General features: G+C 39.2%; 1 protein-coding gene across 5 annotated transcripts in view; it reads right to left on the bottom strand.

The window, feature by feature from the left end:
- LOC310889727 (guanine nucleotide-binding protein subunit alpha-14) overlaps nucleotides 1–24623 on the bottom strand; it is a 91020-nt gene extending 66397 nt beyond the window's left edge. The window contains exon 1 of one of the 5 annotated variants that reach the window (XM_083817646.1): nucleotides 23918–24623. In XM_083817646.1, coding sequence (XP_083673772.1) covers nucleotides 23918–24038 — 121 coding nt within the window. In that variant the 5' untranslated portion in view covers nucleotides 24039–24623. The remainder of the gene's footprint in view (nucleotides 1–23917) is intronic. The other 4 variants (XM_083817647.1, XM_083817645.1, XM_083817648.1 and 1 more) reach the window with 4 other exon arrangements.
- Nucleotides 24624–25768: the final 1145 nt, after the last annotated feature.

The following is a 25768-nucleotide window of genomic DNA, read 5'->3' as shown; positions in this document are numbered from 1 at the left end:
CAGAATTCACAAGAATGAAAATGCCAATGTGCCAAGACACCTTACAATAGAACCAATATGAAATGATTTTAAAATACACTAAATCATTATACAGGATACTGGTATTCAGAAGTAAATTGGCCTTGATTCCATTTAGCTTGGTCTTCTAAAATCGATCTTTGATGCAGCAGGAGAACTCTGCTGTAACAGGTGATCTCTGAATCTTCAAAACTTGCCCTTGGGAGAGCTGTTCTCACTTCTGAAGTTTCTTTACTTATCACGGAGGACCAAAACAAAAGCACATGCATCTAGCTCAAGACAACACATTTTCTTTTCCTTTTTTTTTTTTTTTTTTGGCACCAATTGATTTCTGTGCTGAAAAGCCTAAGGCATTTGTGCATAGCAGGTTCACACTTACAGGCTAGGAAAATGAGTGGGCATTTCTATTTTCTATATGTTTTTGCTTCTCCCCATCTGCACTCTGAATGAGAAAGTGGAAGCAAGAAAACTACCCAGCCAAAAAACACTTCTGAGAGGCAAAAAATATGTTGGGGCTAGGGAAACAGTCTGTGCCTTGCCCCAGAACAGAACTGGAAAAACTCTCACTGTTTTTTGGAACTCCTATAGCTAGCTTGAATCACAAGGGAAAGAAAAAAACCACCTCTCTACATTGCCTGTAACGTTGGCAGTTACATTGCAGTAGAATAATTTCCTACACAGTACATAAAAGCTAGTCAAAAAGTGAAATAATAGCCATGATTAAAACAGTAGTAATCTAAGGAGATTAAGAACACTAATCAGTGTTTTTTATTTCTTTGCAGTTTTATCTTAATTTGCATGTTCACTAACCTTTTCAATAATTTAGAGGTGTTCAGATTCTCTTATTCATATAGGACTTATCTTTTTTTTTTTTTTTTCACTGCAATAGTTAATAATTAAAACTTTTGCACAGGAAGACTGTCACATATGTGCAGAGAATAGGCAAAGCAATGCACAGAGAAGCACAGCAATGCTCCTCCACCTTGCACCACGGATATCTCAATCCTCACATTAGGTAACCACTAGTATTCAGTGCAGAAATGCATTCTTTTGATTTAAACTTCATTTTGTTTTTAATTGACTAAAACCAAACCAAAACAAAAAATTTGTACCAAATAAAAGGAAACAATGAAGCAGCTTCCTAATGGAAAATCTTTTGCTGCTGCAGGATGTCCCAGATGATGCCAATAACAGTTTATATTACTGGTGTTGTGTGTGTAATAGGAAGTATTGTAACGAACAGTAACAAAAATTAAACACAAGAAAAAGCTTGTTTAAAACTGACAAAATCCATCAGACATCAAGAACTCCAAATACGTATTCGTGTTTTGCTAGACTATTCTCTGTTAGTTATTAGCAGAAGGAATGGGTCCAGTGCAAGTGCAACTGCCAAAATAAACCAGCGAGGTCCCTCCACCACCATAAACAAGTAAATGCCAACAAGAGTCATCCTATGAATTTCATGTCTTCTACACTGTGTACAGAATTAAGCTTGATAACTCTTACGAAGGCAACTATTACTTTCATGCAGCGATAGGACAAACCTTTTCTTCACACATACTCTAACCAACACTTTCAAAATAATTGTAAATTAATCGGAAAATCCCTATAATCCTGAATACCCTCACTCTCAGTAACAGTAAGAAAAAAAAAAAAAAATTTGTTAGTATAGTTCCTGAAATCAGCCAAGAAATGTACACCTGACTTCTAAAAGTAGAACCCCTCTGCTGAAACACATAAATAAGTACATAAATCTCAAACTCCCTCCCCCCCATAAAAAAAAAATAAAATAAAATAAAATTTATGCATGGCCTTGTTTAGGGAAACCAAACTCCTTCCTTATTTCCTTGTATTGTCACAACAGACTATGTCAAAACAATGTGTCGGTGGCCAAGGGCTCTCTGCCACAGACTCTGGAAGGACAAGAATAGAGAGGTCTGCCCCAGTGATGCTAATACATGTGCTCACACTCATTAACGACAGGCAATGCTTATGATGCTACCACCACTAAAGTATAACGTGCATCCCCTTCCTCCTCCACTCACAGAACAGCCATTTTGAACAGCCTTGTTTCTTGCTTTCCCTATTCTGCCAGGCTATCTTAAATAGAAGTTAAAAAAAAAAAAAAAAAAGCAAACTAGCACTGAAAAATTGTAAGAGCACAGATAATGTGTTCTCTTTTGTTACAAGGAAAAAATGGCAAGAATACATCAATAATTTTAAGAGAAAGTTGCCTTTTATATACCTAAAGCTATGGATACCATTGGTATATAGGCAAAATAGGAGTGGCAATGTATAACAATCACTTTTAATTTCAACTGCTGATGGCAATTATGCTGTTGTAAAAAATAAAAATAAATAAATAAATAAAAAGTAAAAACAAAACCAAAACAAAACCCCTCACGAAGTCTAGAATCTGAAAAATCTTTCTGTAGGCAACAGCTAAGCACTTTGTATCCGTAAGGAGGAATAGATCTGTCAAAAGAGCTCTTCTGTGTCCTTACAACACTGCTGAGTGCGGGTCTTCCAAAAAAGGTGAAGTGCAACCAGGACACTCACATGTCATGTTCACTGCTTAGGTTCTCTGCATTTATTAAATTAACTGTGAAGACAGGAGAGAAATTGGAAATGAGATCTGAAATCAGAAGCTGTGATGAAGTCGGTAAGAAAGGAAAGGGAAAGTTCATGCCCCGCAGGCACATTTGTTCTCTTAGAACAATAGTTAGACCTGCTCTAACTTTAAAAGCATTTCATCAGGGGATCTGAGGGCTGGTGCACACACCAACAGTGAAACACAAGCTACTTCAGCAACCTGAGAATGATGCCCATAGAGTTGAACATCGGCCTTTGGCACGCATACATGGCACATGACCAAGAGAAGGTGTGGGAGTATCTGCATGCACCCCGTGATGCACAGGAGAAAAACAAAAACCCAAGGTGAGCATGAGACAGAAAGTAGAAGTGGAAGATCATCAGCACTCAGTATTCATGAACTTTAAACTTAATCAAAGCTAAGTTTGAGGCATATTCTAGATACTATGTATAAACACTTCCTTATAATTATACAAAAGTTTTGTCAGGTCATCTTATATATAGGCTGATAGAGTATGCACTTGATTAAAATAAAATAAGTTTTCCACTAAAGCGTAACATCTGTAACTACCAGGATCACTTTTTTTTTTTTTTTTCCCCACAGAGGATGGAGGCTAACGGCTTCTAAAAGATCTAAGCATTTTAGCACCTGAGTTTTTTGACCTCATAAAACACTTTCCCAAAGACACTTTCCAAAAAATGTACCATGAATTACTCATGACCTACCTCTAACTCACAAGTAGTCTGCACCCAGTATGATCCTATTTTGTGATATTGCTCAAACACATAATTAGCAAATTGTTTTTTTTTCTTTTAATATTTTCTGATGTTATCTTTAGTTAGTCAGATGTTATATTACCACTTTGTGCTGCAGAACACAAGCAGATAAATTTGCTGTTGCCATAGTTCTCTTTTCTTTTTTTTTTTTTCCGAAGAGGAAAAAGAGCTATTCCATCTCCTATCATGGCCCCATGCAAGGAACACAGGAATTTGTTATGGGTAGTTATATAGAACCTCGAGAAAAGATACAAGTTCCCATTTCAGGAGGGCAGCACTGAAGTATTTACAAAAGCCAAAGAACTTGCTAAGATTCCTTATCAAATTGTTGGTAAAACACAGATTTGTCATCAACGATGCTAATCTGAAACAAAACTACCTTTAAAATACAAATGAAGCTGTTTAATTTCAGACTTTCAGTGTTAACTTCCAGTTTTGTTTTCTATGCATTACCAACAGCGAAATCCCAACCTCCCTTCACATCCTCAGTTCAAAACACCTCCACATCCTCTGGGGTCTCTCTGCTGTTGAGGAAGCAGAAAGCATGCAGCAACTCTTAGCCATGTTGAAGTATAATTTGCCCAAAGAAAAGCACATAGCTTGACATTGGTTAGTAAAAGAGCTACTAGCTGCAAAAAGCAACAAGATTTTTATGCTTAAACCCATTAGAAGATACAACAAGTTGCACACAGCACACTAACAGTGTATTATGAACTTTTTTGGTATGTCACTGGGAAAGAGGGAAAAGTCACTAACATAAGTATTAGCATCATTTCTAAAACACTTTGGTGTTCTTTGCTATTTCATTTTTTAAATAGTAAACAGGTCAAAGAGCGCTTTGCTAGAAAAATCTGGAAATCATAATGATATCTACATTATTTACACTCCCTTCTACACATTTTGTATTTTGGAGCATGTACTATTGTACAGTATATTGCATCAAGGCCATAAAATAACTTTTTGTTCTTCATTTGTTCTTCATTTTGATGATGTTAAATTGTACAAACATTTAAGGAAAAAAATATTTCTGGACTATGAGTGATAAATAGAGAGGAATTGTGCAGGGTGAATTACAAACTAATGAATATAAAGGACTATAAAATAACTTAGTCAATTATTTAGTCCAAAACTGTACATACACCTTAACTTTCTAATGCTATCTCATATGTCAACTAACACTAAAAGTATTTTTTTAAATAAAAAATCATTCAAATAATTTAGATTCTCCCCAAATGCAAAGCGAGTATGCTGACAGAAAAGAAATCCAAGATCAAGTGGTAAACAGCTGAAAAGACTTCATTTCTGGTGGGTATTTGATAATGTGGGGCAAACTCATATGACTTTATGTAAATATAAATCTCATATAAAACAGCTTGTCCACTTATGCAAGATAATCCTATAATCATAAAAAGAACATATTAATAACTAGATTAATATATAAACTAGCTTAGCATTCAGTATTTCATGTAAACTGAAACACATATGACATGAGCGTATGTCTTACAATAGAGAAAACTAACAAAAGTAGGAAATTCCTTACTCTGTAATTTTGCAAAAGACCGTGGAAAGTTTACAGAAAATAATTATACTCACATTTCATCTGCAATAACCAGACATGCTAAGTAAATTATTAATCACATGTGATGGTGATCATCTAATGAGATTTTTCAAAAGGCTTTAGAATTTTAAATGTAATGTTTTATGAACTAACATTTCATAAAAATACGTACATTTTTTGCCTATGCTGTGCCAGAATCCAACCAGCTGAAACAGAGTAAGTTTTTGACAGTTCAGTTTTCCTCCTGCCATTGAAGAACAGAATAACTTATTCTGAGCTAAGAAACCCATCTAGTGAGCGAGCTTTAATTTTGTGGACCTATATGTGATATTTTTACTCTGTTTTTCAAATTCTATGCTTCACCAGTATCCAAGACATCACAGTATCCCATAAGAAATGCTGTGACTCCATGCATATAATCAAAGGTTAAATGTGCCTGGCCACCTTCCATGTTTCAGGACATAAGAACTACATAAAGAACTACAGCAACATCTTACATTCAGAGGAGTGGCTTGGTATGAAAAGGGCAGCTGTGACATAAACTAAAATGTTTCATGGTCCTGCAAAGTTTTGACTTTTAATATCCAAGTGGAACAGGAAATCAGATTAGTAAAAAGTAGTCTAACTATAAAAAATGGTACTGCATAATAACCTTACTTCAATAGTCAGTGACAAAAGAGTAACACTTTTGTTATTTATTTATTTAAATTGAAAACATCAAAATGTAGAATTGTTTTGAAGGTTCCTTACAGTGATGCAATTGGAAACAATTTGTTGTACTTTGGACTAAAACCTGCCAAACAGCATGGCATTTGTGTGTTTTTGTTTGTTTGTTTTTTCCACATCTCCACTGGAAGCCTTCATCTTAGTGTTCACGGAAATTTTCCACTAGTGTAAGAAATTTTCAATTTATATATATATATTTAATGCAAGGTGTATATCAACAATGAAGAAACATCCTGTAAACTCTATGCTGCCCTGCTGGTAACTTCTTGGAAGCTGGCTGGTATTTCTACACAGTTAACCCAGGGGGATTTTCAGTGGCTGATTTTTCTCTGCTGGTTGCTTTCTCCCCTAGTTCAAGGAAGAAGAGTCAGTGTTCAGTGTTTGTACCAACAGGGCATGAACTTGCACAAGCAGTCAACTGACTTGATCTTTAAAAAATTCCTAAGTAGAGCATGTGCATGTTTCTCCCTCCTTCATCACTTTTATGCTATGGGATAGTGATGTTCTTTATATTATGATGTTTGGGTTTTAGGCCCATATTTTGGCCTGGGTAGTTCTCCTGAGCCCACAGAGTTTTCATCCAGGTGAGGGATTCACCTTGTTTATTATCTTAAAACTTTGACCTAGTATCCTAGTTAAAAATTTAAAAGTTTAAAAATTTAAAAATCATAGCTCATTGCATATGAGGGGTAACTGCTAATTCTGGCCCATGTGAGTATGACAACTGTGGATGTCGACGAAGATGGTGAAGGGCCTAGAGGGGAAGACATATGAGGAGTGGCTGAGGTCGCTTGGCCTGTTCAGCCTTGAGAAGAGGAGGCTGAGGGGGGACCTCATCACGGTCTACAACTTCCTCGCGAGGGGGAGTGGAGAGGCAGGTGACCTATTCTACATTATCACCAGTGAGAGGACCCGCAGGAACGGTGTTAAGCTGAGGCAGGGGAAGTTTAGGCTGGACATCAGGATGAGGTTCTTCACTGAAAGGGTGGTCGCACACTGGAACAGGCTCCCCAGTGAAGTAGTCACTGCACCAAGCCTGTCTGAATCTAAGAAGCGATGGGACTATGCACTTAGTCACATGGTCTAAACTTTTGGGCAGACCTGTGCGGTGCCAGGAGTTGGACTCGATGATCCTTATGGGTCCCTTCCAACTCGGGATATTCTGTGATTCTATGATGTGTTTCTACCAGCTGACCAAAGTTTTCTAGAGTGGAAAAGACATGTTTGTATTATGTATGAGACACTTTTGGCTCTTACATTATTTTAAAACTAAACAATTGGCAAGCTTCCTTGTTCTTCCCCATGAAGGCATTTGTAATCTTTTAATAACACTATGTTGCCATGTATTTGTTATAAAATTGTTTACTATAGCATTACTAGAGGTTACTTTACATGAGGATGTTGGGCACTGGTGACTGCAAGAAAGGGCAGAACTGCAAGAAAAGGAAAAAACATTTCCAGGTTTCTACACTCACCAGTATTGAATGGGATGACACAGACCTCATTCCTGTTGCAATTCACCTGAAATAAGCTCTGCCTGCTAAAACACAACTAGCTTATTAAACATGACTAGTAAGGATCTACAGAAATAGTGGAAAAACTGATACACAAGATGGATGTGCATTCAGAGGTACCTCAGCAGGCTGGAGAAATGGGCTGACAGAAGACCTGACGCAGCTCAACAGTGGGAGAAGCTAAGTTCTGCACCAGGGGAGTGTGGTGGTTTTACTCGGGTGGGCGGCCGAACTCCACCACAACCGCTCTCTCACTCCCCCTCCTCAAAGAGGAACAGGGAGAAAATACGATGAAAAGGGCTCAAGGATTGAGATAAGGACAGGGAGATCACACAGTAATTATCATGATGGGCAAAACAGACTCAGCATAGGGAGATAGTAAGATTTATTGCCTATTACTAACAAGATAGAGAAGCGAGAAACAAGGGAAAGAAACCAAAAACACCTTCCCCCCATCCACCCTCTTCCACCTCAAACCCCCAAGCGGCGCAGGGGAACGGGGGAATGGGGTTATGGTCAGTCTATAGCACTTCTTCTCCGCCGCTCTGTCTCGGTCACTCTCGTGCCCTGTGCTGTGGGGTCCCTCCCACGGGATGCAGTCCTTGCTGAACTGATCCTGCGTGGGCTGCCCACAGGCAGCAGCTCTTCAAGAACTGCTCCAGATATGGGTCCGTACCACAGGGTCCATCCCTCAGGAGCAAACTGCTCCAACCTGGATCCCCCACGGGCAGCAGCTCCTGCCATGTCACCTGCTCCTGCGTGGTCTCCTCTCCACGGGCTACAGGTCCGGCCTGGAATCTGCTCCAGCAGGGGTCTTCCACAGGCCGCAGCCTCTGTCAGTGCAGGTCCACCTGCTCCACTGTGGTCTCCTCCACAGGCTGCGTGGAACCCTGCTCCACCATGGTACTCCATGGGCTGCAGGGGGACAGCCTGCTTCACCATGGTCCTCACCACAGGCCACAGGGGACTTCTGCTCCCGTGCCTGGAGCACCTCTCCCCCTCCTTCTTCACTGACCTTGGCGCCTGCAAGGCTGTTCCTCAATCCTCTCACTCTCCCAGCTGCTGTGTGGCGCAGCCTTTTTTTTTTTTTTTTCCCCTGTCTTAAATCTGCTCTCACAGAGGCGCAAAACAACATCACTTATTGGCTCAGCTCTGGTCAGCAGTGGGGCCCTTACCAAACATGGGGCAGCTTCTAGATCCTTCTCACAGAAGCCACCCCTATGGCCCCCTGCTACCAAAACCTTGCCACGTAAACCCACTACAGGGAGGAATAAATCCAGACACCTGTACATGCTGTGGGCTCCCTGGCTGGAAAGCTGCTCGACAGAAAAGACTCTTGGGGGTCCTGGTGGGCATCAAGTTTAACATGAGCCAACAGCCTCCTGAGTTGCATTAGGAAGAGAGTTGCCAACAGGTCAAGTTAGGCAATCCTTCCCCTCTAGTCAGCACTGCTGAGATTGCACCTGACGTGCTGGGTGTAGTTCTGTGCTCCCCAGTACAAGAGAGGTGGAAATACTGGAGAGAGGCCAACACAAGGCCATGAAGATGATTAAGGGACAGGGGTATTTCTCATATGAGGGAAGGCTGAGAGAGCTAAGACAGAATCACAGAATCACAGAATCGTCTAGGTTGGAAGAGACCTCCAAGATCATCTAGTCCAACCTCTGCCCTAACACTAACAAGTCCTACACTAAACCATATCACTAAGGGCTACATCTAAACGTCTTTTAAAGACCTCCAGGGGTGGTGACTAAACCACCTCCCTGGGCAGCCCATTCCAATGCCTAACAACCCTTTCAGTAAAGAAGTTCTTCCTAACATGCAACCTAAACCTCTCCTGGCACAACTTTAGCCCATTCCCCCTCGTCCTGTCACCAGGCACGTGGGAGAATAGACCAACCCCCACCTCTCTATAGCCTCCTTTAAGGTACCTATAGAGAGCGATGAGGTCTCCCCTGAGCCTCCTCTTCTCGAGGTTAAACAACCCCAGCTCCCTCAGCCGCTCCTCGTAAGACTTGTTCTCCAGACCCCTCACTAGCTTCGTTGCCCTTCTCTGGACTCTCTCCAGCACCTCCATGTCCTTCTTGTAGTGAGGGGCCCAAAACTGAACACAGTACTCGAGGTGCGGCCTCACCAGAGCCGAGTACAGGGGGACAATCACCTCCCTAGACCTGCTGGCCACACTGCTTCTTATGCAAGCCAGGATGCTGTTGGCCTTCTTGGCCACCTGAGCACACTGCTGGCTCATATTCAGCTGCCTATCAACCAGTACTCCCAGGTCCTTCTCCGCCAGGCAGCTTTCCAGCCACTCATCTCCCAGCCTGTAGTGCTGCTTGGGGTTGTTGTGCCCCAGACGCAGGACCTGTCACTTGGCCTTGTTGAACTTCATGCAGTTGACCTCAGCCCATCGGTCCAGCCTATCCAGATCAAGACCTTTCAGGCTGGAGAAGAGAAGGCTAATGGAGATCTTATCCATGTGCAGAAATACCTGATGGTGAGAGTAGAGATGGAACTAGACACTTCCAGGGATGCAAGATGCAAAAGACATAGATTGGAATATAAGAAATTCTGTTTAAACATAAGGAAAAACTTTAACAGTGAAGGTGATTGAACACGCAAACAGGCTGTCCATGGTGGTTGTCTCTGTCTTTGAAGGATATGCAAAACCCAACTGGATGCTGTCCTGAGGTCTAGGTGATTCTGATTTGGGCAGGGGCTTGGGCAACAGTCTCCAGAGGTCCCACCTGACCTTCTATGATTTTGTGACCAGGTGGATAAAAACACAGACCAAAATAACATGATAGTGAGGCAAGGAGAATAAGGAGAATCTTGAAGGTGACTAAAATCCATTCCCTAGGAGTAGGGGCACCTCATATGAGACCTCTGTTGAGCCAAAACAACACATTTTAAAAGGCTATTTCTGTCTCAAGAGGACAAGAGAAGAATCTGAACACCAGTAGTCCTGCATAGCTCTGGGAGCCAGGAGATAGAATAGCATTCTACCTAGGGAAACAGTGGTGACTACGTGGAAACAGCCTCTTATGAGATTTGGTGGGATTAAAACACGTCTGCTTGCACATCCAGTTCTGTACACCACCTAAACATATTGTGGAGCTTTGAACCAAGGATTACAGCTTTCTATTATTATCAGATTTTTTGATTACTGTTACTATTATTTAATTACTACAGGTCAAAAGCGACTGCAAGTACTGACCTATAAGAATTGGCAAGTCTTAAAAAAAAGTCAGGATCTAGGAGGGCATAGCTAAGCAACAGTAAAACTGTTCAGTGCTAGGAACCTACGTAGGAGTGAAAAAAGAGGTACTGGTACTGGACCCCTCTTAAGCTCAATTTCAACAGCTGAAAGCTTTTGTAGAACACCTGTATTTATCATATGAATAGTGAGATTGATAGTGAGATAGAGGGCATTGTGCAAACTTACACCTTAGCCAAGAAATACAGCTATATTATAAAAGGGAACTGTTTTTCAGGGGCACTCAGAAGTCTGAGGAACTTCTCAAAAAATTTTAAATATAAAAAGAGACTATGGTGAATTCCTTAAAGAACTTTAAAAGGTTACTGTACCCAGTAACACACGAATACTATAATATAACTCCATTTGAAATACAGTAATATATACCAATGTAAACTGGAGAAAAACTGAACAGGATTTGTGGTCATGAGCTTAATCAAAAATCAATCAAACAAACAAACACTATTGTAAAATGAAAACAAAATAGTTATTATTAATTAACATGAACTCAAAGGTCAAAGCAACAGATGTATTCCACTACACAGAATCACAGAATGGTTGAGGTTGAAAGGGACCTCTTGAGGTCACCTGGTCCAACCCTCCTGCTTAAGCAGGGTCACTTAGAGCAGGCTGTCCAGGACCATGTTTTTGAAGACCAGGCTTTTGATGATCTCCAAGCTGGGAGACTCCACAACCTCTCTGGGCAACCTGTACCAATACTCTGCCACCCACATGGTAAAGAAGGGAATGACTTTCCTTGGTGAATCCATGCTGACTACTCCTGATGATTTTCTTCTCCTTCACATGCCTGGAAATGTTTTCCAGGATTAGCTGTTCCAACACTTCTCACCCCCAAAAGACCAGAAGTGCTTATAGTAAGAATTATCTTCTATGACCCGTCCCCCAGATAATATAAACTTACATCGAACAGTTAATATTTGCTTTCCTGTGGCTGTTGTATTAAACTGAGCACAGCTGAATGGAACAATATTTTCCCCAAAATGTCGGAATAGGTAAACAGCATCCTAATTTGTTCCACAGCAGATTATATATTCTTTATGTTGAATGCAAACTGTAACACTATACAATCTCCCTACCTCATCTGGTTTCATAGCTTACAATTCAGTAACATTTGAACTAAGAATTGAAACATGCCAGTGTCACACAGTGCTATCATTCCCTCGCCATTGTCATCATACTTCTATCAATCCTCAATACACCAGAAATACTGTTTTGTATTTAATTTGTGTAACTCTATTTAAAATACAAGCTCAAAGTGTGAGGTACTTTACATATAGGATTTGCAGTAACAAGACTGCAAATACTAAATAGGTTCCTCTGTTTAGGCTACACGCCACAGAGGACCAGCTGTTTCTCCACATAGCCAAATAAAAAACAAGTAACATGCAATCCCCAAAAGATCCATTGTTTATTTTCCCAGTGCTTCATCTGTAATTTTCATATATCTTAGTATTAAAAACAATTAGCCGATGAGGACTTCAGGATTTAAAGTGTGAGGGATTACTAAATTAGACATTGCTGAAGACTGTAATTATTTAAAAAAAAAAAAAGGAAGAAGAAAAAGAAGATGAAGAAAACAAGACATGACAATGCATTAAAAAAAAAAAAAAGAAAAGAAAAACACTTTAAATTTAAAATTAAGTGTTTCTATTTTTTCAGAGATAAGTACATCTCACAAAATGAAAGTTCTGCTGCATGGAGTTTAAGAAAATTAAGTAGCATACTTTCCACCAATAACAATAAACTATTCTATAATAAAATGAAATAAAATTATGTAAGAAACTGCTGCCTTTAAAACCAGATACATTTAATGATTCATAACTTTGTTGGGTTTTGTTCTTTCTCTCTCTCTCTCTCTTTAAAAAAAAAAAAAAAAAAAACCTTAATTGTTCTCCTGGGGGCACCTGAAGAGCTTAGATAGCATTTTCAAAAATGCTCTCATAACCTGAATATTCAAATTCCCCTGAGTTTTGCTGGGCCTGATGGCTTTATTTAGAAGATATATTTCTGCATCTGTTAGAACTGCTTACCTCCTCTATTTGGACTTCCGGCAAGCAAATGACTTCAAAACAAGTACAGAGGCTTGAAATCCGTCTGCCTCATATTGTGACAGGATGGTATCTGTCTCAACCCTAAATGTACTGCTGTCCAAAAATTTTACAGGGCCTCTGGTCTTTTGAGTTTAATAACCAGTGAAAACTTCCAGCAAAATAAACTTTGGATTCATCTACACAGATTTCACTCTGAGCTGTGACTGAAAAAAAGGCAAAACTGCAGCACTCAAATACATATGCAGACTCAAGGTCTGGCAACTCTGCACTACAGGATTGCCAGGAACTCTTCCCAAACCCAGGTTTGCAAGCTCCTTATTTTGAGGTTCATATTGTCACCATTTAACACTTGCAGCTGGAAGTTGGGACCTATAAGTGTCTGCCAAGTAAGGGAAGTCAGCTCCTGCTGCAGAGGCCTTAGTGTCACAAAAGGTGCTGCCTAAGGAAAAAACACAAGCTGACACGTGGCTTTAAGATTGCGAAGCAACAATAAAACAAGCAGTTAAGCATAAAAGCTTCCTGCTTGGGTAATGAATGCCAAGTGTTTATATGAAACACATTTTTATTTCAAACACAAAGCTAGGAATTGTGAAACGGATATGTCCTAAGGGCTAAAACGAATTGTTTGGCCTTTCCTGTCAAAGAGAACATATCAGGCTGGGAACTTATTTGCTTTTTAAAATATATTTATGATTGTGGGTAAATATTTGGCACAATTACCTCGGAAATATCTGAGTCCAAAAAGTATTTACTTGTAACTTAGAAAAAAAAAAAACTATTTTTTTTTGTCACAGATTTTCACTTACTTGAAGTATTTATTTTTTCAGTTAATATTTCATGTAATTCCAAACCAGTGGCTAACGACAGATACTTCAAGAATACTCTGCATGAAGTTCTAATGCTTTTCAGCAAAAGATGGGCATAAACACAAGCAGTAGGGAAAACAGTCACATCTGAATAATAGTGGAACCACAACACATTACAGGTATGTAATACATCCGGAAAGCCATCCTTCCTTTTTATTTAAATCATGTTTTCCAAGAGTTGCTTCCTCTGTGGACTACGTTCAGCTTGTAGTAATAAAAGAAGGTAACCTTTACATCCAATAAGCTAGTTCAGCTCTAGCTCAACACAGAAATTATAAAAAGTCTCACCAGTAACCTAATACTTCCATAGCAGAAATGATTGTTTTGGTACTGAGGAATATTATTACTGAAGAATACAAAAGAACTTCAATGATTAAATAGCTCATTCTGTTCCTGAAGTTTAATTTAGCTTAACTAACTCCTATTTAATAGTCATTACAAACAGACTCAATTTTCTCTTAGAAAGTTGGAATACTGTCTTGAAAAAGACTTTTCTAAGCCCACTTCAACTTCGTAACAACATCACATTAAAATTCCACAATGGAGAGGAGATATTCATAAGGAACAACAGTGTTACTGAGCACAGAGGTTTTGGAAAGGTATCCTTACCTGAACTACTCTTATAGAAAACATTTTGTAAACCTAACCATATGGAAAGGATACACTTCAAGAGAGAACCCAGCATTGCATGCTGAGTACACTGTCCACAGAAAGAGCTGAAAAGCCTGGAAGTGCATGAATATGCAATGTGATAGACATATAATCGTCCCCATCATCATTCACACAATTTTTGTCACTAATTAAATGAAAAACACAGAATGTGTTTCCACGTAGTAGAAACTCATTCCCACTGAAGCCGCAGAACTTAACTCCTTTTACAACTTTTTTTTATAACTAGAGGCTTGGGCCAATAAAATTCAAAGGTAAATAGGACCAATGTAAATATATTTTAAATAATTGAATTTGAGTTTAATTATATATATATATATACACACACATATATGTATATACACACACATATATATGTGGTCACCACTACTACCTGCAGAAGATACTACATTCAGACAGCAAAGCCCATTCTCTCCAGTCACCAAGAAAAAAAATGTTGCAAATTATTTCCAAGCACAAATTATTTTCCTATTTACAGTACAAAATGCTATCTAGAGAAAGTTAGTCATCCCAGTGTTACTTCATGTGATAAGTATACTCAAAGAATGTTAATGTTTGAAGACATACAAAATAGTGACTATTCAGTCAGCTGGAAAAGGTCACTTTTTAAAAGCACATTGGCAAAAACAGCAGCAAAATTACAGCTGCTGAAGTTGTTTTTTATGTTTTGATTTTTAAGAGCACACATGTCTAATATGTACTTGAGTTTGAGAGGCCTCAAATTTACTTTTCCTAAGACAAAACTTAGGAGAAACTAGATACTAAACACAGTATTAAATCCTGTTCCTTTTTCCTTTTTTGGACAAAAATAAATATATATATATTAAAAAAAAAAAGTAGCTTTAACATATCTGAAACGTGAACATTGCTGTGCTAAACACAGACTGAAACAAAACTGCATAAATTATCTTTTTACCATTTAACATTTTTTCACACTGTTTCCCATAATACTTACTTCAAGTTTGTAAGTTTCCAGTGGAAAATGCTCCCCATCTGTGCCGTGTTTTCAATCCATAAATCAGTGAAAAATTTTCAAATAGAAGTGATGAAGAAATTATTTCAAAATTTTGTAGGCTGTAATTTTCACTCTGGGTTAACTACACAGGAGTGGAAATTTGGATGCCCAATAAATTGTAATATCTTTCTATGATTATAATCTAAATTAACTCAGATTTCACAGCTTTTTCATAACAGGCTGCTATATGTCGTCACTTTCATTTTTCAACTATATCTTACAGTACTGTTAGCACTGGCATTTCAGACAGATTTACAGTGGAAGTGGAAGGCTTCATAATACATAGTGTGGAAGGCTTCATAATTCATAGTATGTCAGTCAAAAATTACTGTCCCAATTTCAAAAAGAAATATAAAGAGGTCTACTCAATAGTCAAACGTCAAGCAATGTATCTGAGAAGCAGAAAAGGGCAAGGGTAAAAAACAACACTCAGCTAGGCATACTGAAAAGTTACCTTATTCATTCAAGAAATACTGCAAATAAAGTTGTGTCTGCAAAATTTTCACCTACATTTACACAGCATTTTATACATACAACAGAGTTGAAGCCAAGCACAGTAGTAAAGAAAGCACTAGGATACAAGACAGGCTGCATAACACAAAGTTTAAAATAAACAACCTAAAGAAGATGAGAATGGAAATTTCAATGATAAAAGTTATCAATAGGATTTTTTTTTTTCTTTCTATCTGCAAAGCAAGGAAATCAAAATCTTTTTTTCGCAGCCATTTAAATCACAGGCTATATCAACTTGCTGACTGAAAATAGGGAAGTACTTGGGTGAAACAGATTCGTAGGTACCTGTTACTTACCAGTAATTTATTTCCTCAGTTTTCCTATGAATTTTATTGTAATCAGATTTTAATTTTATAATCAGATTTTATTTACTTGAATCAAATTTTAACTTTATTTTTAGCATATTGAAAATAGCAACCTTCACATCACATGCTATCAGCTAAAAATGAAGCATTCCAAGCAGCCACCTAAAATCATGTTTCAAGTATGCTTTTTCAGTGTTCATGTTTATAAACAATTGTGCTAACAGGATTCTTAAGTACTTATCAGCAAGTTGATCATTAATTCCAAAACAGGCCTGTAAGTAACTCTTAGTACCCACTGAGGTGGTCAAGTACTTTGTAAGTTACAGTAATTGGAAATATTTGGTAACTGACCCAAAACGATAACAAAAACAACAACAAAATCAGAATTTTCCCCTGCAGTGATAGTGACCCAAAAAGGTCCTTTACAAAGGCAGTTACCTGAAACAGCTCTAAAACAATCTAAAGTAGTGAAACAAGTTAAAACCAACAACAAAAACACAGTAGCTAAATAAAAATAAAAGAGAAGCCAGAGAAAAGGCAGTCAAGGTAAACTTCCAGCATTCTGGAAAAAACAACAGATTATCTTGCATTCAGAAAAGTTTTACCTTCATCCTTTGGAAAAAAAAAAAAAAAAAAAGAGTTCTGATCCCCTTTTGAAGTTTGCAAATGAAGCTATATGCTTAGATGACTATCCAAATTAAAGAGACTAAATGCTTATATATTTGCAACACTAGGAAATGGCAAATTCAATCAAGCACTTTGAAGATGCATTTTAAACAAGCAGTTAGTGAACCAACAACTTGTATAATGCTACTCATAAAACAAACAAATAAACAAACAAACAGAAAACTTGCTTTCCTTGGCAGAGGAGATCATTGGACCTGGAATTGATTTACAGACAAAACAAACAAACAAACAAGAAAAAAAAAAAAACAACACCCTCTTAAAGAGTAAAAGGGAAAATATAACCAAAGTTTATATTTAATACTTCACTGCATAACCTAGAGCAAAACTATTTTCCAGGACAATATTTTCATTTTTATGTTTATTCTTTCCAACTGGAATGCTCTTTATGAAGCATTTATTTGTTCAGTTTGATCGTGTGCTCTTAAAAATCAAAAAGGAACAAAATTATTAATGGCTTTGTATGATTCTCATACTCAAGTAGAAACTAACCTGAAATATATCAGCACTTCCTAAACATAACATCAACATCAAACACTTGGAGAGCTTTTCTCTTTATTTAGTGAAAAAAAGTGACTTGGTGATATGCAGCTGACTTTGCTAAATACTTTTTGACAGAAAACTGCATTCAATTGTAGCTATAGATGGATAAAGATGTAGTATAGCCACCCTTACACCATGAAAAGAAAGTAAAGGAATAACACACAACAGTCCTTGCCTTCATTAGGTGTTTTCATTAGCACTAACTTATTCTGGAGGTGAAACGGATGCTAGTCAGCTAGATATATTTATAAATATTACATAGATAGTTAAAAAAAAAAAAAAGCAGATCATCAATCTATGAGACCTAGTTAAACTGTATGGGTAAAAATGGGACTGCGATATCATATGACCATTTATTAACATGTTTGAACAAATCTTCCATTCACTTGGGAAGGTTTTGTGCATTAATGGTACTGAAAGTATGGCGCATGAAATGAAAGTTGTACGCATCACAGTGAATGTGATAAAATGAAAGCATGCACTATTGGGTTTACTTTGTGCAGACAAAACTATTATTGCTTAGTTTACACAGCCACTGCTGCTCAGACAGTAATTCAACCAAGAGTCATGCTTCCTTTTGAGGTTGTAATTCCTTGGTACTGCCACAACATATCAGCTCCCATGTTCATTTCCCTTCGCTCAGCACCCAGTCCTTCGCTCACCATGCTCCTATAAAAGAGAGGAGCTGTGGATTCTTGAGAATTTATTTTAAGCTAGCCACTGTATTTCAGTTTCAAAGCAGAGAGATATACTACTTTATTTACCTCTTTCTACTGTTACTAACATCAGGCAAACAAAGTAAATTATACAAAGAACAAATAACCAAATATTGTAAAAAAAGGTATCAGAAGGCAATCCTACCAAAAATCACTTAGCAGTTAGGAGAATTATTAGCATTGTCATAAAAATTAGTCGTTCATTTCATCATTTTTTCTTTCTCTTTCAGAAGAGTAAGTATGATTACATTATACTACTTACTAAACTCCCTCTTAAATAAAACCATATAATTTCAGAAAATCCTAATTTTGCCTTGCCTATTATTACTACTTCCTTTAGAAACAAGACCAGGTGGATCAAAGTGAGAAAAATATTAAATTATTTTCCTCTCTGATAGCAGACATAGAAAAAAAAATTGCATTTTCTCCTTTACTCTGTTTTGTTGCTTTCTTCAAGCAACATGAAGAATGAATACTAGATATCTCAGAAAATGATGGAGCACCAAAAATCCAAAATGATTAACAGTAAGACATTTAGACATTTATACTTTCCATAAAGTAAGACTTTATGGAAAAATTGGTGACATGCCACTTTACTCCTTTCAGTATTGATTACCATTTTGGGACCATACAAGTAACAAACATTCTCAACAGATCATGTCTTCTTCTCCTCATTCCTCATCTACCTCCTTCCAACCTACTGGAAGGGTTTTGTAAACCAGGTGATTAAAAAATAAATAAATAAATAATTAAATTAATTGAAAGGAAACAAAATCCCGGGATCCTTTTCCTCCTAAAAATACTGTGCTTGTTTTGTCTTAAAACAACAACCATTTCTATTTGTCTAGTAACTGTTGTGCCTTTGAGCATTAAAATAAATAAATAAATGTTTTGATAGTATTAGCATTAACTAGAAATGACAATTACATGCCCCCCAAATGAAGCTTAGAGCATACTAGAATTGGAAAATAACTGACACTTTCAACTAATACCCAGTGAAATTCAGAAATAGGTAAGAAGGAAGATACATTTGTATACTGACAGAACTGTTCTTAGATGTCCTCCCATGGTCACTGGACTTCATGCTTCACAATGCAAATCAGCCATACATGATCCAAACAGTCTGTAAATATTCTACAACTGCCCATAATGATGAAGCATGAGGCTAATTGAACTGAAATTGATTTTTTCAGTATTTGTACAGATTAGCTTCTGAAGAAATGGATTGTCTTGTTGATTCTCAGAAACTGTAGTACACAATCAGAATTTCAAGGCATAACAAGCACTTGTGCATGGCATCAGCTTTCTCTAGAGAGTCAGTTGTGAGAAGCATGTTAGCAAACCACTAAAATAAAATGAAGAAGAATTAACCACATTCATGTAAAAAATACAATTCTTCAAACTGAGACAGCATCCTCCTATTACACCTATACAACGTAGACTAGTTTCACACTATTTTTTCTTGTTACTAGCTTTCAAAAGCTAGAAAATAAAAAGAACAAATTCACCAGGTATCTGTTCACAGAAGCTGCCACAGGTACCGCAAATATGTCTGAAAAGGGCAGGCACAGACAACTTGGAGGAGGAGGGCTGCAGAGGAGCAAGCAATCATTATCAGATATGATCTCATGACACAGGGTACGTTCACTCCAGGGTACTTATCCCAGGAAGGAAAAACAAGCGCCATTATTGTCAGTGAGGAGCTGAGGCTCAGCAGCAGTTTTTCTCATGCATATGTTTGCAATGAAATACTGAGTTGCACAAAGATGCCCTGACTGCACCCTTCAACACCCGCATAGGGTCTGGTAAAGTCACTCCCGCTGATTTACTCAGATTCTGTCTCAGCCCTTAAGGTTTTCACTGGCCTTTCATTCACCACAGACAGGCCTGGCTACCGACAGGAATAAAAATCATACACAAAAAACATATTCCAAACAGAAGAGCAAAGAGTTTCTGGTAGTTGCAACCAGAGAGAGCTATAGTGGAAAACTGACAAGTTAGCAGGCAAAGCCATTAGTTTATTGACAAAAAATCCTATACATTCCAGATGCTCGATCTTGCCTCTTATATTATCCAGAGGAGAATATGTTTAAATCAGAGTAATTTATGCAAACTAATGATTTTTATTAACAAGAACATGGACAGATCTGCTAAGGACTTGGTAAGATGGACTCTATCTCCACTAGACTGATATGTATATATTTCCTTCCTGCATAACTTTCTGTCTCACACAAATTCAAATCAGTTTCAGCATGGAGATGCTTCTTATTCCTACACTAGCACTCAAAAATTGTCATATTTTAACACATCTATGAGTGTCAGCCTGACCAGTGCCAAGAAAAAAATTAACCCCACTGACACAGCTAGAATTCTCCTATTCTCAGAAAGACAAAACTGTGCTTCCCATAGAAATGTAATGACTTCATTTGGGAAAACTAAACGCCACAGGGTATTTCTTGCTACTGCAGTGAATGTCACGAAGTAATTAGAAGTCAGTCAACACCTGTTCTCTCTGTACGTGTCTCGGACACTTCTCCAAGAAATGCAAGAATCAGTGCTGGTCCTTTACTACCTCCGAAGCTCCAAAATGAATGGTTCTGTTAACCCTTACGTTTTAAATGGGAAAATTCTTAAGTGACCACAGTGTCCCCTGCACAACAGCAATGACAGATCCTCTAGAGCTTTCATTAAAGCCTGATTTTCTGTTCTCTCTCATTGCCAAAGAATGACCTTATATAAGACAAAACAAAACCAAACCAAGTGGTTCATCCAAATGATACCATCAATGTAAACCTTTCCAGATGCTTAAACGAACATTAAGGTCCACAACAGCATGTCTCTCAAAGGTGCAGCGTTCTTCCAGTGAGATCTGTCACGGCATTGTCTGTTTTGAGGTTTCCTACTTCCAGTCAGAAGTCAGAGTACTGCCAGTCTACCGTCTTTACACCAGTTGTTAAAACTGCTGTGGATTACAGCTCCCAGACGCATCTCTCTCTGCTCGAGGAATACTGAACTATCAAGGAGCAGTGACTCTGCCTGCCAAGTATGACCCTCTCCACACCCGGCCATTATAATGATGCACACTGGAAGAAAATCCACCTGAGCAAAATCCAATTGAGAAAATCCCCACTGAGCCTTCAGAAGGACCACCTGCACTAATCTCCACTGGTTATAAGTTATAATTATGATTATGTACAGTCACAAGCAGCATTATCTTCCCCACGCTTAGAGGTTTTACTCTGAAGTTTAATTCACAATCACAATTTAAGTGTTACTTTTATAAACTACCATGTACTTTAACAATATTCCTGGACAAGAATACAACAGTTGTCCTCTCAGACTTTAAAGTTGTTTTCTTAAAAAAGATATGCCTACTTCCTCCAGCACCAAATCCTCTTAATTAAGAGTTTTTAATGGGGTCTCTTTATTAACAGAAGTGCTTCTATTACTGTCATGTCAGGGAGCACCAATTTTTCACACCCTGACCTGACACAGCCAGCAAAGCTTTGTCATGTACCTGTGGTACTAAGGCTTATTTTAGGAACCTGAAATGTCACCCGCAAGGGTGTCTATTCTCCAAGAGGTCTCAGCGGTACAGAACAAAATGAGCTCCTTCCAAAGTCTGATCTGTCACTCAAGATGGGAAACTTGGTGTATTTGACTGCGGAGGGGAGCGGGAGAAAGTCAGAAACAGGCATTCAGGGGTAATAATGAAAACCAATGTTTTAAACAAAATGAAATTAAAAATAAAAAATCCATTACCCAGTATATTTCTCAAGAGTAATCAAGATTTGAAAATGTATTACATCCCTCTTCATTAGCACACAACTGCCATGCAAGTACATGGGCACAGTGAAGAAAAAAAATATAATAATTTATTTGCTTCGGCTTGGAAAACAGATGACTGAGGAGGGATATAAAATGCCTGTAAGACTGGAAGACACATAGGGAAGAGTGAATAGGCACTGACAGTCTTCTCCCTCTTTAAAAACTATGTTAGGAGTTTTTAAATAAAAGGAAGAGGCCAAACCAAAACCAAAAAGAAATGGAAGAGGTTTCTCACACAAAACACAGGTAGGCTGAACATTCCCTGCCACAAAATGCTGTGGTTGGCTGAAAGATGCTAGGTAAATTCATGGAAGAAGAACCATGGAGGGTTGCTAAAAACTCAGGAACTCCATGTGTCTCAGGAAGCTTCTGCAACTGAAATAGTTGGGAGCTAAGAGTACCGGCTACTGGAAGGAGAGAAGTTGTGTTTATGCCACACTCATATCATTCCTTGAAGACCTGCTTTCAGAAGACAAAACATTGCTGGATGAACAGTAATCCAGAATAACCTTTTTTTTTCTTATCACATGTAAAAGAAAAAAGGTACTACAAAATTTACCAGACAAGAAGATATTTTTTTACTTTTTATTGAATAGAACTACATGCTTTATATTATACTTTCTAATGTATATTTGACATAACTGGACATGCAGGGTTACATCCATGTTCTAGAAAATACCTTAATTGCTATTGTAAACAAATCAGCCTTGTCACAGTGTTACATATTGGTAATGTCAGAAGGAAGTTTTAGTTTGTTTATTGCAACAGGTAGTTTCTAAAAAGGCTTGGTATTTCCCCCAGAGCCCTGAATATTGTCACCGAGGAGTGCTTTTGAAAAGCTCATTCTTTGAAAGCACTCTGCTTCTTAAGCAGGTTTAAAGCCTTTTTTAAAGATTTTTCCTACACAACTCCATCTAAGGTTTTCCTCAATGTCTTTGCATTACAACATGCAAATAGTCTTTTCTAAAAGAAGAAGCTAACTACATTTCAACAAGAACAAGCAGATGAACATAGGACAGTACTCAACCTTACTGCAGACTTTTAAAGTTATAACTTTGCAATTACAAGTTTAAACTTGGACTCAAACATTATAAAGGACAGATTTGCCCTCAAAACAAACCAGTAACTTCATTTGACTTTGTAGCTAGCAGGCACGTGGGCATTCACTCTAATTTCTCTGTCAAACCTAAGGCCTAAATTACACAAAATCTTTCCTTTTTGAAGCCATAAAAATTATTTTCATCGAAATACCTCAAGGGTTGGAAAAACTCAGGCTCCAGAACCAAGCCCCCTCACGGCTGTCCATCCATGGGCTCTCCCCACCACGACTCGCAGTGTTGGCCATGCTGGCCACAGCTGTGCAGCCAGAAGATGCCCGAGGACGTCACCCCCAGTTAAAAATACCACCCCGTCTCTGCTGTGAAGGCATACAAACACAATTCCTAGATGCAGCAGCTCCTCATGATTTGCCTACGAGGTTCTGCCTTTACATCGCCTACCAGGTTTGGTCTTTCTGTATACTTTCCTTTAACTTCTCCTAAAATCGCACTAAGAACCTGACATTTCTTGTTCAAAGACCTAAAAAATTATGCTCGTCCCCAAATCACAAGTAAGTATTATTTGTATATTTCGCTTTACTTTCAAGTGGACAACCTGATGAATAAAAAAGTTCTTTCAATTGCTGTGCACAACATGTAACATTCATAGCTGTACACTGATGCTCATAGCTGGAGAAAGCCTGTTTTACAACGATTTCAACAGCAATAAATACAAATAGAGTGCTGATGCAAGTTCTTTTGTTTGTTTGTGGGGGTATTTTTTGTTAGTCCGAGGTTTTTCAAAAATCCCTTATCAAAACGAATCCCCCATCGGTGTTCCTGGTTAAACAGCAGACTGACACAGAAGAACAGCGTGGGGTACCGCAGGACCAAACGGAGGAGGAAGCCTGACACGAGTGCGCAAGGTAACACCTGCCTTGCACAAGGGGGTGAGGCTGCAGGGGAGTTCACTGGGATAACAGGCGCCTCGCGCACCTCGGAGGCACCTGCAGAAAGGTGAGCTAACTCCGCCGCCGCCACGCCGTGACGGACAGACCTCAGTCCGTATAAATACCCACCGCGAAACCCAGGGCATTTACCCGCTTGCCCCAAGCACCTCACTCAGACCCTCGCACCTAGTCCAAGGCAGACGTGCAGCACCACCACCGGCACCAGCAGGACCACCAGCACCATGCCCGGATCCCGGTGCCCGGCGCCTCCCGGCACTCACCCAGCAGCAGCAGCTTCAGCTCCCGGCGGGCGTCCCGCTTGTCCCGGCGCAGCTGCCGCTCGATCTCGGCGCTGATGCGCTGCGACTCCTTCTCCTCGGCCGACAGGCAGCACCCGGCCATGGCCTGCACCGGGGGCGTCCCCTCCCGGACCGGCCCGCCACGGCCCGGCCCGGCCCGGCCTCGCCTCCCGCCGGCCGGCAGGTGGGGGCCGCCTCCTGCCCACGGGGCGGGGGGACGCGGGCCGGGGGCGGCCCCGGGGGCTGGAAACCCAGGGCTGGGGCCGGGGTCCCGTGTCCCGGCCCGGCCCTGCCCCGAGCACGGGGCCTGCTCTCGGCCGCGGGGCGGCTCGGTGAGGGGTCGGTGCCCCGGGGGCTGAAGGCTCGGCTTGGAGTTGGGGAAGAGCCGTGAGAGTGGTGCTGGCGAGCCTTCAACTCCCCTGACGGGCTGCCTGAAACTGCTCGTGGCTGTTACATCTGTTTTCGGGCGTCTTGCGGGTGGAAATTATCTTTGGTTTGTTTGGCAGGTGTGGTGGGAGCTGGAGGGGGAAGGGGCTGGTGGGGGAGAAACAGTACTGCACAGGAGCCGGACACTACGGTTTATAACTACATTGTGTATACATTAAAAATAAAACGTTGAAGATACTTTTTTCTCCACTTTTTTAGTCAATTTATTTCTTCAAAGTTTTCTTCGATTCTCATTCATTACTCTGTCATCCTCCTATCACTTCTCTTCTGTTTCACTCCAAACACAAACCCTGCAATGATACTTGAACTTTTGAACTTGCAGAGTTTTAAATGAATCTAATAACAAGCAACAAGGTTCTGACTCAAAGTTTGTGCAACAGTGATAGGTGAAACCACTAGGAAAAAAATGGAAAGATAAGCAAATATTTTTTTAAACAAACATAACTGGCTGATTTGTTGATTTCTTCACCATAGGCAGTCGTGCATATGCATATTTTGAATGTAAAATACTTTTTAAAACAAAGCTTAGTATGTCTAGGTCCATAAAAGACAACCGTCTCCACCTTCACCAGTTAGATATGCGGGAGTAAACAGTTATAAGGGAGTTGCTTCAAAATTTGAAAGCTATGTATTTTTAATGGCTTTCTATTGCTGCTAACTCCTTAGGGTACCCTCCTGACATAAGAGAGAATGCGGGCAGGTTTTGAGGGCGTCAGGGTCCTCTGAGTCTGCTGATAGTGGAGTTTCATATAAATATGGCCATTCTCTGAATAATGTTATTCATTACTAATGCAGGTAAATATTTGCCTAGTCTAATAGTATTTGATGACCAGTACATACAGTTAGAGATAAGTGTCAGAATTAGTTTTTTTTTTTTTCTGGTGAACTACAGAAAAGTGTACACAGCAGTACAATTCCCATTGCCCTAACAATTTTGATAATTCAGATCATATCTCTGTTCCCACATTACGGTTGGCTCACCAAGGAAAAAGTTCAAAGTGTGTAATCCAAATTTAGCCTTAATCTATCTCTTACCCCTATTGCCATTTCTGAAACAAAAATAAGCTACAGAAGAGCTTTCAGGATTGTACCAGATGAGCTTTTTCTACTTGGTTCCATGAAGCACATACAGCTTGCTTCTTAAGAAGCGTCAATAAAAATCCCTTTTTCGAAAAACAAGGGTCCCGATTTCCTCACCAGTGGTTCTTCAACAACAACAACAAAGCACCTTGATGCAACAGCCAAAGTAGGAGGGAAGAAAAAGGAAGCTACACAGATTTCTGTCACTTATGGGTAGTAGGGCTTGGCTCCTAGCTGGGGGTTTTTTCATGACATATCGTCATCTAGACAATTTCTCAGTGATGGTGGACTTCCTTGCGAATTATT

This window comes from Anser anser (genome assembly GCF_964211835.1).
Source record: "Anser anser genome assembly, chromosome: Z".
In the NCBI taxonomy this organism is placed as follows: Eukaryota; Metazoa; Chordata; class Aves; order Anseriformes; family Anatidae; genus Anser; species Anser anser.
This window is presented reverse-complemented; position numbering and strand designations above follow the sequence as displayed.